The 16,100-nt window shown below is 39.6% G+C and overlaps 1 protein-coding gene across 5 annotated transcripts in view; it reads left to right on the forward strand.

The window, feature by feature from the left end:
• The first annotated feature begins 14,785 nt into the window (after positions 1 to 14,785).
• The window catches only part of tmtc1 (transmembrane O-mannosyltransferase targeting cadherins 1), an 88,366-nt gene continuing 87,051 nt past the window's right edge, over positions 14,786 to 16,100 (forward strand). For all 5 annotated transcript variants that reach the window (XM_047338548.1, XM_035147273.1, XM_047338547.1 and 2 more), the window contains exon 1: positions 14,786 to 15,243. In XM_047338548.1, coding sequence (XP_047194504.1) covers positions 14,900 to 15,243 — 344 coding nt within the window. In that variant the 5' untranslated portion in view covers positions 14,786 to 14,899. The remainder of the gene's footprint in view (positions 15,244 to 16,100) is intronic.

The following is a 16,100-nucleotide window of genomic DNA, read 5'->3' on the forward strand; positions in this document are numbered from 1 at the left end:
CACAGCGTTTGTTGCTGACCCCACCCAGAGCAGTTCATTACTTAGCTTCTGTGCTGGTGCCCGTCTCTGCTTCTTCTAACTGGGGATGTGCTGACCGCTATCTACTGTAGCTAATACACTGACGACAGAAAGGTACCTCATACAGCCACACATTTAATAATCCTATCAAACTGTTTCAGAGGTAAAATGCATCAGAAAGGTCACATGTCCTATTTGAAAATGTTTTAGTCTGACTAAGTGTTTCAAATGAAAGTCTGCAGTACTGCTGCTAGCACTGATTTAGATATGTTTTAATGCCTACTAGATTGTATGTGTAAAAAGCAACCTCTTACATCAGTGTTGAAGGGGGAATAAAAGGTGCTGTTTCTGTAAAAACATCTGTTATTTCATGTTTTATAGAAGTCTTACGTTAAAACAATCGTATTGACGAAACTAGCTCATGTTAAAAATGAAACAAATCCATAGTATAATAGTGCTGTAAAGTATATCAAATAATATGTAAATATTACTTAGAAATGTCTGGATATAAAGTAAATAAAAGCTAGTTAATTAAATATTTTCAAAATTAGATACAAACTTAGTTTAAGTACAATTTAGTAGCAAAATGTTAGTATATTTTATACCTAAGGGTTAAAATTGCCAGTAAAATCTACTTAAGTATTCTTTATCTACCAAGTCTTACTAGTAAGTAAACTTTACTTGAGGATTTCCCAAGTAAAAATTACAAAGAATTTCTGCTTGAGAATTGTTACCAAGCTTTTGTTAGGTAAATGTCACTCCAAATTGTTTTCAGTGTGGTTGTAGACCATGCCACGGGGTTCTCCCACACACAGCCAGAGAGAGAACTGTTGCTTTTCAGCATACTTTATTGAAACACCACACGTGAACAAACATAAATAAACTAACTTGAAGTGACTAGCTTTACAGCTCAGTCCTTTCTAGTCTCTTCGTGAGTCTGCTCGTGTCCCGTGTGTCTGATTACCTGAGCGTCTTGAGAGAGTCTTCCTGAGGCAGCTCCGCTGCTGCCTTTTAAACCTGAGGACCAATCAGCTAACAGCTCTCACCTGCGCTGATTGATCCTCTGGTGTAGGTGAAGGTGCTCTCCCAGCTACCTCCACAACATCAAAATGTATTTACCCTGTCCTTAATCTTTATTCTTTCTAACCCGCCGAACTGTACTCTAGACCAGTGGTCCTCAACAGGGGGTCCGCGACCCCTAGTAGTATTTCATATTTATGACTTAGTATCTCAAATATTACTTAATATCTCATTATGACTTAGCATCTCATAATTATGACTTAGTGTCTCAAAAATATGACTTAGTATCTTATTATTATGACGTAGTGTCTCATAATTATGACTTAGTATCTCATAATTATGACTTAGTATGACTTAGTATCTCATTATTATGATTTACTATCTCATAATTTTGACTTACTATCTCATAATTATGACTTAGTATCTCATTAGTATGACTTAGTATCTCATAATTATGACTTAGTATCTTATTATTATGACTTAGTATCTCAAATATGACTTAGTATCTGATTATTATGACATAGTGTCTCATAATTATGACCTAGAATCTCATACTTATGACTTAGTATCTTATTATTATGACTTAGTATCTCAAATATGACTTAGTATCTGATTATTATGACATATTGTCTCATAATTATGACTTAGTATCTCATAATTATGAGATAGTATCTCATTATTATGATTTACTATCTCATAATTTTGACTTACTATCTCATAATTATGACTTAGTATCTCATTAGTATGACTTAGTATCTCATAATTATAACCTAGAATCTCATACTTATGACTTAGTATCTTATTATTATGACTTAGTATCTGATTATGACTTAGTATCTCATAAATATGACTTAGTATCTTATTATTATGACTAAGTATCTCATTATTATGACTTAGTATCTCATAATTATGACTTACTATCCATTATAACTTAGTATCTCATTATTATGACTTACTATCTCATTAATATGACTTAGTATCTCATAATTATTACTTAGTATCTCATTATTATGACATAGTAAGTCATAATAATGAGAAATGTTGCATAGGCCTATGTGTTGTTTCCTCATATGAGCCAAAGCAACAGAAGCAAGAGGATGAAACAAAGATTGGCAGATCCAAATGGATACCATCATTGAAGACTACTTTAGACGTGGATTCCCAAATCGTGAAATTTTAGTGGTTTTGGAGGAATCACATGATATAAAACTAAACCTCCGGACCATAGAGAGAAAGCTACAAAAGAAGCAACTTTGGCGGAAACGGAATAAGACAGATGAAGCTGAGGTATCGTTCTATCAGCTACAAACGTCTGGCAAACAGCATGGCGACAGATGGATGCACCAGAAATGTTGGATGGCCGGGATAATTACAGACAGAAAAACTTTGTCAATTGATGCGACTGATGAACAGTAATGGGGTAGATCTACTGTATGTATGGCATATAGAAGGCTAAGACAAATTAAAGCCTTGTGGCATATGCATCAGTGGTTGCATAGATGGTTTCTCAAGAAAAATTATGTGGCTAGAAGCATACAAAACAAACAAGGACCCTCATATTATCGCAGGTTACTTCATAGATGCTGTGACCGAAAACAATGGATGTTCGCAAAACATCCGGTTAGATCATGATACAGAGAATACCCACCAAAGAGTTAGTATCACCCTGGTCTTAAATAGGTGACAACAATGGGAGGCATTTTATTACTTTTGTACTCTGTGAAATGCGCATATAGCTGCGCAATGTCGTTATCGCGCGGGAAGACGGATTGCCTTCCGCATGTCGTGTATGTAAATGTAACAGATTAAGGTAGACATCTTATGAATTTCATAAAATCATTCCCGTTTTTTTTTTTTGTTCTGTTGGGTTTGCATCTCCTACCTGTGTGTTATTTGGGGTTTGTATGTGTTCAGCGTAGCTACGTAGGTGTGTGTGCTTGCACACGCGTGTTCTTATTATTTTCAACTAACAGAGACAGGGAGCCAAGCAGACACACACACAGCAGCAGCTGATGATTTTTTTACTTTTTATTTATTTTACCAGATCAAAACTTAAGACATGAGACCCAGGGCTGCCTCATGCTTCTTATATGAAAACACCAAGAACACAAAGAATATATTCTTCTTTGTATCTGTAAAAGTATGCACCATATGGTAACAGTACAGTACAACATTTGTTAAAACTTTGACAAAAGAATATGACTAAACAGAACACATTTTTTGTAAAGATTCTTACATATATATTCCTATCTTCCCTTTATGTGTCAACAAAAAATATTATTCGGTACATCTAAACTGTGTAAGAACAAATGTACTGTATACACTAATGAGAAAATGATGATGACCATGCTGTAGATGTGTAACTGGATATGTCTGACGATTTAGCCAAGAAATTCTTAGACAAAATAGTTGTTTTGAGTGACTAACCCTGAGAGTTAAACAGATAAGCAAGTGATTTGTATCATAGTGCTCTTTTTATTACACATTATTGACATTCCCCCAGAGCAAGAGAACACTGAGTAATTGTAGAATTGCTAATTAGATGTTTACACCACTTACTTTAGACATGTAATGGTTCAAAAAGATCTTACAATGGTCAGTCTGCCATAGATGTTCTTCACAATGGGATTCGGACATTAACCCTTAAACTTAAGTGACATTAACTAACGCCAGCTAAAATGTTACTTTTGTAGTATTAACTTTACATAACAATTGCTTAGCTCAAAAACAAAAAAGCTAAAAGCATAGACATTGAAACCTAAATGTGCCAACAAAATTTGTTTAAACGTACATCTTTGCCCTCCTTGATCTCCACTGGCATGATGCTATTATGTCCTATGGTGTTATCCTTAACAAATGATATAGGTAACAAACAGGACAGTTTGTTTTTAGAGCTATCTTTTGAACTATTTCAGTCTTATTCAAGGTTTTACATGAGGATGCGTGGTCACTGACATTATACAAGGAAATAACAAGATTTTACTTTGAAATTGTGTGTGAATACCATAAACACACAAACTCCCTGGACTAGATTAGATTATGTCCATTACCCACACATTAGACTCCAACACCTTGTTCATTTCGGAGCTGAAGTCAGGGTAGCTGTCATAACGGCCTGACAGCTCCAGGACACAGCCACAAGTATGGGCCAAAGGTCTTCTCTGAAAACCTTGAATCTGAGTAAAAATCAATAATAATTTCTTTCCCCAGGAATAGATCTGACCCTGTGCAGAACCTTAGGAACAAACACAGATGCTGCATATCAGCATTCCTCAAATATGTTGTTAGGTACTTCTGAATGTCCTTCTGGTGGACATTCATTGTCTCTGGGAAGGTGAGAGACTTAACAAATTTTCTCACAATTGGTTGCAGGGTTTTGTATACAGTTGTAAGGTCCTGAAGGCTGTGCCCGGCGGTGCTGAGTATTTTTGCCCATTGTTCAATGACGTAGGCAGGCTCTTGGACAAGCCTTTTGTGGGCAAGCTCCTGGAGGATTTCATAGACATTGCTGGCTGTTGGGATCCTTCTGCACCTGTGGTTATCTAGGATCTCAATTAATTCTTCTTGGTCAACACTGTTAAAATCTGATCTCCATGATTCAAACACTGTACGCTCAGACTCAGGCATGTATTTGAGGAAATTCTCCACTACATCGGTCTTCACATACCCAAAGGCGGCTTGCTCTAATATGACAGGTGCAATCTTCATAGGAACATATTTCTCCCTCGCCCATCCAAAAGCAATTATTCGACCTACACTCTCCCACTGCTGCTGTCCAAAATCATGCCTTAGAAAAGGCACTTTAAGAGCATTTCCTGTTGCCCATTGGTCATAGAATTCACTCCAGAATTCTGAGAGACAATCTCTCACAACTCCTCCATCATCATACCCCATCTCATGTGTTCCATCTGGCAGTACAAGTTGGATTTTGATGTCAACATCTTGATGTCAATCATCACACAAATGTGCCATGAGCTCTGGCAGTACCTGCCCTCCATAAACAACCAATATGTTAAGGTTTGTTTCTTAGCGGGACCCCAAAGCAGAGACTGGAAAACCAGATTGGAAATGAAGGCAGAGTTTATTGTTCAATAAGGCAGAGATAAGCAGGCTGTGGAGACAGGGAGCTGGCTGGCTGGAACCCTCCACGGGATGGCACGGACACTGAACACCAGGAAAGGGAAAAACACTGCACGGAAAACAAAACTCCGGCGAGCAGCAAGGCACACGGGCGGTCTGGGTAACACGGAGGAAAAGACACGGGTAGTCACCTTAAACAAAAAGACTAGAGTACCGCGAGAATAACAAGTAAACGCACTACCGAACAAGACGGAATTATCTGGCAGCGTAGTGGAGTCAAGACCAGGCTTTTATGGAGAGGTTGATGAAATGAGTGAGAGCAGGTGTGCCTTGTCTGCTGCAGCGGGGAAGCCAGCCACACCCCCTGCCACACACACGACCTGCAGGGGAAGAACAGAAAGGGGAGGGGGAGAGAGAGAACACAGAATACAACCAACCAAAATAAACACAGAATCATCACACAATACTCTCTTCACTCTTTCACTGGATGGCGTGGTTTGTGGTGAAACAGGCAGTGTGTCATCCAAATTCAGGACTGACGTTTACTTTGTTTGTTTGAGTTCATGAGACATGTTTAAACACCTTGTGCACGCAATTCCCCTGCTTCGCACAACGTGACACGCACAGTCAGGACATCAGGGTTTTAGAGACGGAACGATCCGGAGTCTTGATCCGTTTTTTGACCATCCTCACACATTACTGTATACTATATATATCATGTATATTACATTATATCTGAACAGGAAAATAGTACCTGTCTAATTCCACGGACACTCCCTTCTCTCTCTAAGCAGTACCAAGGTCAGGTTATAGATAAAGGGCCAAGCAACAGTGCATTGTGGTGTCTTTGTTGAGGGACTTTGATATCTAACTCAAATGCCCCAGACAGAGAGGCACCAACTTCAACTCTCACACCAGTGGCAAGACGTAAGGATACAATGTGATTTAGTTATGCATACTTTGGGCTTAACTATCCAATAGGAAGCGAACACCTACATGTAACATAGAGAGTAACAGAAATTCTAGCCATTCATGGATGTGCTGTTAGAATGGGCGATGCAAGTAGAGGGATATATACCTGGATGCTTGTGGGAGACATATTCAGACTTGTGGGGGACAATTGCTCATGCTACTCTGTTAGCGTTTGTATATTGTTCCACCTTCAGGTCTCCTTGATGCATCAAGTCTACATTAAAATCTTTTTCATAAGACATCAGCTGCTGCCTGAGTTCTGTTATGAAAACTTCCATAACAGTAAGGATTGAAAGAGAAAATCATCCTTTGAAAGACTTCATCCTCCACCACAGACAGTGGGCAATCTATGACAATTATGTTCGGCCGCTTGTTTAACGGAACATGATGCAGCTGTCCGCACGTACTAGCTGTCAATACGACACTGTCAAAGAGGTAAAATAATAATAATAATTTATATTTATTAGTAGGCCTAAATATCACACTCAAAGTTAATAAAACTGGCGGATGTGCATTTATTTCCTATGTTGAAGGGTTGCCCTACACCTGCAGACCCTACTCACTGCAATTAAATAAACTGAATATATTAACTGAATTGGATTGGTGCATTTTAGGCTCTAATTACTAGCACACACCACCTAATATCTTGTTTCTGGGATATTTTATGCATCACTGTAAGGTGAGTGTGTTTTCATAATTAAATTTTTTCCGAGATTTACTCGAGTTACTCGAGGAATCGTTTCAGCCCTAAATAATAATAACAATAATAATTGTTATTGTTGTTGAGTAGTGTCAGATCTGGGGCCTGTACTACGAAGCAACCTCAACATACCCAGGTTATCTTTCCGTAATCCGGCTGGACTTAACCTAACAAACGCAGTCAGGCTAAGTGGTCACATGAAGCTGGTTATCAACTCTTTATGAAAACTCAGGCTTTCCTACTTTAGATCTGAGCGTTTGCACACAAAAGGGGCGGTGTTTACTGCATATGACCAATCGCCAGCATGGACAAGTGTACTGACAGCAGAGCCGCATATTTCACAAACAAGGAGTAAACTGTATTATTACTATTATACTATATTAGAAAATTATGAGGAGTACAAACACATTATCCAGACTAAAAGAAATACAGTTACAGCTGCTAAATGCAGGAAGGACAGCTGGTTAAAAATCCCTGGTTGTGTGAATGTGTAAGTTACAGAGCCGGCCACAACAGAATAACGAATAGGAACAAGATAAATTACTCGGGGCCACGAGATATGAATCTGTTCTTTACTAACAAGACCTGGCAAACCAAACTGAAGAAGCCTCTTGGATGGATGAGAGATGAAACATTTTAATCACATGATGTAGCCTCTATAATGGGCTTTAGTTTTACACTGTTTGCACTGACTCTGAGGCCACACTGTTGTAGAAAGTTTTGTAATTACTAGTCAATAAAATCATAAGGACGTATTTTCCCCATTCCAAGTAAATATTTAATTTCTTAGGGTAAGGTTAAAAGTATAAAACTATGTCTAGTTATCCCGCCGTTAACACACCCAGTACATTGTTATCAGTAACTCTCACAAGCAATGAAACGTAGGACACAGCAGACAGTCTGTGGTAGTGTGAGCACATTGCTCCTATGTGTCTGGTTGGTTATAAGACTCCAGCAGTTGACAAAGGTAGATCATTCCCTCCAATGAGAATCTATATCTTTCATAAAGATATTATCAGAATAGCCAAAAGGATTTTGTTGGTCTCTGTCCTCCTCAGACACCCTCTAACAATGCGAGCAAGAGCTCCAAGGGATCCTTTTTTTTTGCTCCACAGGATACTCTAAGAATGCTAATGTCATGTTTCAAAGGAATTGATTGGTCAGTGGGTGGTGCTTTTATACGGGTTGATCTCATACCGCCAACTTAACCTGCTCCGTAGCAGGTTAGCCATTCAGCATAAGTTACTATAGCAATTTACCCCCATAAGAAGTGAACAAGCTTCTTAGGACTGAAAACCTGAAGTCACCTCAATAACCGCAAATCCTGTAAGTATATAGTATAAACACTGTATGTAGCATTTTTATAGTCTTGATGACCATTCAAAGCACTTTACAGTATGCCATTCACCCATTTACCAATTCATATAGTGCATACAGTTTCAGGGGTTCAGCATCTTGAAATGGGGAAGACTGGGATTGAACTGCCTACCATCTGGTTTCAGGACGACCACTCTACCACTCAGCCACAGCGGCCGCACACATAACTTTGCTGACTCAAGGTCTTGAGTATTGGTAAGAGGAAGGGTATCATTCAAGGTAAAGACAGGGATGATGGTCATCGTTCAGTTTCATAGATTTATAGTTAAAATTTGTAACTTATGAAGTCATTTTTTTAGGAATACATAAATAAAACTATATTTAAATAAGTAAGAATGTATATAAATGAATGTAAAATACATAAATAAATAGATGTAAGAATATATAAAGAAATTAATAAATAGATGGTGGAAGTTGATGACTTCAACTTCAACTTTATTTATATTGCACTTTAAACACAACATTGTTGATCCAAGGGGCTTTACAACACAAACATTTTAAAATAAAAATATGTAATTAAAAATAAGACAAAGATATTGTCATTATTATCACTACCATCAAGGATAGCAGTAATAACAACAACAACAATAACACTAACTACACAACAATGTAGGCACATTGAAAGGCTAATGAATAAAAATGTGTTCTTAGATAAATTTGGAAACTTTCTATTGAGGGGGAGAGTCAGATGATGGGAGGGAGAGAGTTCCAGAGATTTTTGGAGCAGTGATGGAGAGGGCCCTGTCCCCAAAACACTTAGTCCTTGATCTGGGGAAAGACAGCAGTCTCTGGTCAGATTATCTCAAAGTTCTGACAGTGTAGTATGGAGACAGGAGCTCTGAGATGTAGAATGAGATGAGACCATTTACTGAATTTTAAAATCAATCTTTTAGCTGACAGGCGACCAGTGTAGAGAGGCAATAATGGGTGTAATGCGTTCCCTCTTTTTTGACCTAGTTGAAACTGCTGCATTTGGAGATGGGATAAAAAAGACAGAGTGATGCCAAAATATAAAAAATTGCAGTAATCAAGGTGTGAGGATACGAGGGCATGGATGACTTTCTCCAGGTTGGAAGTACTGAGAAATTATCTGTGTTTGGAAATGGTGTGTAGTTTCATGAAGCTTAATTTTATAACTTGATTAATTTGTTTGTCAAATTTTAAATCAGAATCGAATATGACAGATTTTAACAGTGAAAAGTTATGTTGTGTATTTGAATAATGTGACGTAGTGGAAGCAGGTAGATGGAAAAGATTGGAGCAAGTATGGAACCTTGAGGGACTCCACAGGAGATAGGAGCTGAGGAGGAGGATGAGTTACTAATAGAGACGCTAAAAGATCTGTTGAAGAAATATGAAGAAAATCAGTTTAAAACTAAATCAGAGACCCCTGCCCATTTGTTCTGTCTGTGAATGAGAATAGAGTGATCAATAGGAGACTGCAGTTAGGAGGAGGTCATAGTTATCTTCAGTAATCCAGATTCAGTACTGTGGAGAGATCTGAAACCAGACTGAAATTGTTCTAGTCTTTATCCAAGATTTTAGAAAGAACGAGTCTAGAAATTGGCCTGTAGTTACTGATGACTGAAGGATCCAGATTCTGCTACTTCATACATGAAAGATGGGGGAACATGGCTGGTATCCAGGGAGCTATTCATAATTGAAAGAATACTGGGGCTGATAGGGCCAATCGGGCCCCATTTACTAACAGTGCGTACGCATGTTTGACGCACGAATCTATGATTCATCAATATGTTCGTACCTAAATTTGTTCGTGTCCTGCGAACAAATTTAGAACTTCCTCAGACCATGCTTACGCAGAAATAATGAAGGCCCGGCTGTCCTAGAAAATGTAAACACACCCTTTTGACTAAATGCATCGTATATTAAAACTCCATTTATTTAAATAAAAATAGTAGTTAGACAGCAATAATTTAATTATTGCACTTTCATCCTCATCATCTCTATAAAAACCTGCTCAATTCATATTTATGTTTCTGGATAAACGGGAGTCGGCTCTTCTGCCAGAATAAAGTTAAAACACAGCGTTAAGTCGTAATCTGCGGGAGGAACTCTCCCAGTATTCAGTTATTCATCGATGATGTCGGATCATGACTCCGGGTCGTTCCGGTCACTTTAACCCTGATGTCCTGACTGTGCGCGTCACGTTACGTCTCGTGTTGTGTAGCAGGTTTAAACATGTGTCTGATAAACTCTAGAGAGAATCAAACAAACCCAAAGTAAACATCAGTACTGTACGTGTCCTAATAACTTGTGATCAGTGATGGTGTTTATTGTTAAAGTGTAAAGTGAGCGCAGGTCAGAGGGAGTTGGAGTGATGAGGAAACCTTTAAGGAGCGTCTGTCCAGATCCTGGAGTAGCGGTGTTATAATTATTCAGCGGAGTCCACTTCGTGATGCATCCAAGAGACATGTCCACAGCTCTAGTGCTCAGTAGTGTGCAGGACACAGCATTCAGCGCCTCAGTAATTGCAGCCCAGGCTTCATTCTTTTTAAACATTGTCACTCCGGAGGACACGCTACAGAAAAGTGTCTGTTTTGTGTCTTCCACCTCCGACGCCTTCAATTTCTGCTGTTGTGAGATTCTTGAACGTTAGTAAATGAGGCCCATTATTACCGGCACCAGACTTAGGGGAAATTGTGACCGGCAGTAAGGGTTACATAGATAGGCTAGGGAGCACTGTGTAGCCGATATAAAAATGAAAACGATATGGTCTGTGGATCAATAGAAAGAGAACCAGACTTAGTGTCTTCCTCATACCAGAGCTCATTTATTTCTAAGCATTAAATCATCTCTAAATAGTTTTTTTTAATAGTCTGGCAAACAACTATGCCAAACGACTATGCCACCAGGGTCTCCCAACAGCAGCCAGACACGAACCACTCACTTTTTAACACTCTTTAATTCTTTAGCACATGAGCAAACATAAATTAAACTAAACATAAAGTGGCCAGCAGTCTCTGCTGGTGTGGCAGCTCAGCTCCATTTTGTCCATACGTCTCTCTCCCCTGTGGCAGCTCAGCTCTGTTTTGTCCATACGTCTCTCTCCCCTGTGGCAGCTCAGCTCCGTTTTGTCCATACGTCTCTCTCTCCCCTGTGGCAGCTCAGCTCTGTTTTGTCCATACGTCTCTCTCCCCTGTGGCAGCTCAGCTCCGTCTTGTCCATACGTCTCTCTCTCCCCTGTGGCAGCTCAGCTCTGTTTTGTCCATACGTCTCTCTCTCCCTGTGGCAGCTCAGCTCCGTTTGTCCATACGTCTCTCTCTCCCCTGTGGCAGCTCAGCTCCGTTTTGTCCATACGTCTCTCTCTCCCCTGTGGCAGCTCAGCTCTGTTTTGTCCATACGTCTCTCTCTCCCCTGTGGCAGCTCAGCTCTGTTTTGTCCATACGTCTCTCTCTCCCCTGTGGCAGCTCTCCGGCTGCCTTTTGAATCCAGGGAGAGTTAATTGGCCAACTAACCTCAACTGTGCCAATCCACTCTCCCTGGTTCACCTGGAGTTTCTCTGATGAGCTACCTCCACAGTTGCCACCTCATACTCAAATACACAACCATACTGACAATAGACAATATAAAACATTATATATTTAAAAAGAAAAATATTTATGAACATAACATATTCAACAAACATAACCCCAAAATTGGTTTAACTCAAAATACATATACAAAAAGTATACAACTCGAAACACGCATTTCCTTTCCTTCCCCTCCTACAGAAACTCATATATAAACACATACCTATCAGCTAACGGTCATTCAACATTTGCATGCCGAAGTGTCCTCAGGCAAGATGCTGAACCCCAAATTGTCCCTCATAGAAAAAAGAAAGTGCTGCCCATAGATGCAATGTATGAATGTGTGTGTGAATGGCTGAGTGGTCAATAAGACTGGGAAAGCGCTATATAAATACAGACTATTTACTAATAGCACAACATACACTCAATCTTCCTACAGCATTCAGATGCACTACACTTATACACACACTTGCACTTTACCATGGCTCTCAACAAGATGGCTCAGTTGGCGAGTGACATGATATGTGAACTAGCTTGAATATATGAACTTTTCAGTCACAATTCAGTTGAAACTCACATTGAGAACACAGTTCCAAATGTTGTCGCTTGTCTCCCTGGTGGATCCACGGCAGCACTAGACTGCCATCTACTGACGTAGAAGTGAATTACCTAAGTGTGAAGTATATTTAAAGAATACTAGATTAATTCAATTATTAACAAAAAATAGGGGGGGTGTCTGTTTAAATAAAAACTTATCATATAGCCTTTTCAACCTATTACACCAAGAACTTCTTGGAAAAGTTTTGAAGAATTTATAATGTCAAGAGAACTGAAATAATTTGATCAAGTTCTAGTAAAAAGAAGGAGCTGCAGTGTTTTCGAAGGGGATGGATAGACTTTTTACAGAAGGAATTCTACTAGCTCTGATATCAAGTACTTTGTCTCTGTAAAAATTTAAGAAAGCAGGAGGTGGAAGTGAATGTGGTGATTGATTTTAGTACACTAAAAAGTGTGACCAAAGGCTTACGCTTTTTAACTGTCATTGGAGCAACAGAGTCAAGGTGGTGACTGTTAAATAGAGAAAAGTTCTTCTGTGTTTGCAGAAAAAGGTGCAGCCTCAATGCTGACAGCAATGGGGACCTCACTATAGGCTTCTGCAAACCTAAAGGCACTGGAGGAATCAAACATGCTGAAATGCAGAAGAGCATGACTAACAGGAGAAGAGTGAGGCAAGTTCAGATTGAAAATGATTACTCAGTGATCAGACAGGTGAAAAACCTCTTCTACTGGGTTGGAGATTGAGAGACCTGAGGGTAGGGCCTTTCACAGATTGTTTGAGATCAAAGGTTTCAACTAAGTTTGTAAAATCACAGGTCATGGCTTCAGTGGGATTACAGTGCATTTAATTGTGTTGTGCCTTTAAGAATACCATAGTGTACTGAACAGGATGGTTTAGGGATGACATTTTGCTGTCTGTTTGTGATAGGAAAATAGGAATGTAATTTAGAGGTTGAGAAGTTGGGTTTGAATGCAGTCCCGTCTCAGAAGCCAGTTCCTATCTGCTATAGCCAGTCTGCACGGGGGAGCCAGTGAGAGAGGGAGTTTTTGGGATGTGGGTTGTGACATACAGGAGAAACTGTAATTTGTTACAGGTGTTGCAGTCCGGCATGTAGATGTAGCATACAGTCACTTATTGTTGTAATTATGGATCACATAGAATATATTATCTGTTAAAACTAAATAAATACATAACACAATTAAATACATGTAGGTATACATGTATGTTTTTTTATTTATTTATGCATTTACTTATGTATTCTAGCATATATGTATAGATTCAGATGGATAAAATGGTGAGGGCTAACTAACTGGACAACGTGGTGGTCAACAAACAGCATATGTAATAGATGTAGCGATCCCAAGCAACAGCAAATCAAGCAGAAGGAACATGAGTCTCAAAAAATAACAAGGGCTAAGAGAGAGGCTGGAGAAGATATGGAAATGTGAAGGCATCAGTGGTGCCAGTGGTAATTGCAGTACTGTAACCCCCAAACTGGGAGAGTGGCTCGAGTGGATTCCAGGACCTACATGTGAGGTCTCTGTCTACAAGAGAACAGTCCTAGGAACAGGTAAGATACTGCCGAGATCCTCAGGCTCCCAGGCCCATATGGCAGATGACCTAAACTTGGAGGTGGAAACCCAAGGCCGCCCACATGAGGTGAAAGTGGATTATTATAATTATTTTTATTTTACTCAGTAATATATTAATTTCAGTTTTTATTATTTATTTGACCAGTTTCGGTCATTGTACTATGTGCCAGGGTGCATTAAATATCTGCTGCTGATGTTTTGGTCCGCATGAAGAGGCAGCGTCCTGCTGCGCATGCTCCGACGGCGAGTTCACTTTGCCGCATTCAGGTGCTTTCATAAACTCGTAAATCCAAACCTCACAGCTCAACAATGCCATTTGTCCAGCATTCATAATTGGAAATCCAAATTCTAAGATCCTCTTCCATCCACCCTTCCCACATAAAATACATGGGGATTTTTATGAAATGAAAATGAAATTAGATTTTCCAATCCCAGTATTTTCCTCATTTTAGAGAACCTCTTGTGGCTGTTCTTTTAACTGAAAAATAATTTTGATGCTATTGTGTAATAAAATATATATTTTTTACGTCAGTATGTTTGTGCTATAATGAACAATAATAAACACTTAGTACAACTTCCTACGCAAATCTGTGCGGAGGAAGAACATTTGAAAGCTTTATAAATACAGACCATTTGAAAGCTGAACAACTAAGAACATTGATTTAAGATTTGTTTTGTGAAATGACATTTCAAGGTAATGAATTAACTTTCACGCACAATAGTTTTTTTTTTTGGGACCAAGAAAATTGCTATGTTAATAATAAGCAATTAAACCAATCGTCCATATATACCAAATTATATTTAAATTGAAGTAAATACACATTATATAATTATAATATGAAATAAAATACAGAAATTATGATTTGGCATTGAAAGGAAAAAATTACAAGTAGAACGTTAGACTAGACAGGAGTTAGTCCGACGTTCCACCGCGTACATGAAGACAGCACAATGCATCAACACAACAGTCGATGATCCACGCAGTCCCCTCTGTCCACAGCACATACAGTTGCTACCTGCTGGGCGGAGTTGACGTAAACACCGGTGCTACATGCTTCAGCCTCAGTCCAGCCGAGCTGCAGGAGAGGCCATGCGCGACTTGACAGCACCGGAACCGCAGAAGAAAGGCCGCCGGCAGCCGCGGGTGACCGTGCAACCGGAGGCTATGAGCGCTGCGGGTCGCTATGTTGTGTTGACAGCCCTGTGTGTCCTGTGCTACTGCAACTCTCTCCGCGGGGAGTTAGTGCACGACGATGTTTGGGCTATCATCAACAACCCGGACGTCAGACCGGGCTCAAGCCTAATAAACATCTTCAGCAACGACTTCTGGGGCAAAATGATGGCGGACAATACGAGCCACAAGTCCTACAGACCGCTCTGCATCCTCTCCTTCAAGTAAGTTGACGCTCTTTTCATCTCACCCTGAACCTCCAAAAATGGTAGTGTAACCGTACTGTTAATTATATTGAACTGAGGTGAGTAGAACCCTTACTAACCACGGTATGAATGCTATGTAAACATGCAGTTGACGCTGACGTCATACAGCTTTTGCAGCCTCACACCCAATTTAAAACTGATTCAAGCTAAACATTCCTTAACATCACACCTGATTGGATTAACACAGTGTCACCACATTAGACAGAAATGCCCAGTCAAATTTAAGGCCAAACAGTTGACAAAGCAATTCTTTACTCAAAACGAGAAAGTTCACGTGTTAATGGGATAGTTCACCCAAAAATGAAAAGTCACTCATTTTCTACTAACCACTATGCCGATGGAGGGGTGGGTGAAGTGTTTGAGTCCACAAAACACTTTCACAGTTTTAGGGATAAACAGTGTTGCAATACAATAGAAGTAAATTTTGACCAATTCTTCAAACGTAAAAACAACAGAAAAAACCCCCATAAAATGCCCCCACACTACTCCTGATGTGTCATCCAAGTGTCTGTAAACCATTTAAATTCGACTCGAAACAGTGTGATTTACACCATGTTTTTAGTCGAAAGGTCCGCGACCGAAAGTAGTGATGCTGACGCGAACCCCGCACGTGCCTTTGGAAGAGAGCTTGTTGGTGGGGTTTCCGGTGTGTGCGTGCGAACATGTACGCGGTTCCAGAGGAGGATATCAGAGGACATTTAGGCTAAAAACGTGGTGTAAATGACGCAGCATATGTTGAATTTGAATGTTGGGGTTTACAGACACTTGGACAGTGTTGGACTTGGACAAATTTCTAAGGGGGGGCAATTGTTGCG

The sequence above is a fragment of the Hippoglossus stenolepis genome, chromosome 22 (genome assembly GCF_022539355.2).
Source record: "Hippoglossus stenolepis isolate QCI-W04-F060 chromosome 22, HSTE1.2, whole genome shotgun sequence".
NCBI classification, from domain to species: Eukaryota; Metazoa; Chordata; class Actinopteri; order Pleuronectiformes; family Pleuronectidae; genus Hippoglossus; species Hippoglossus stenolepis.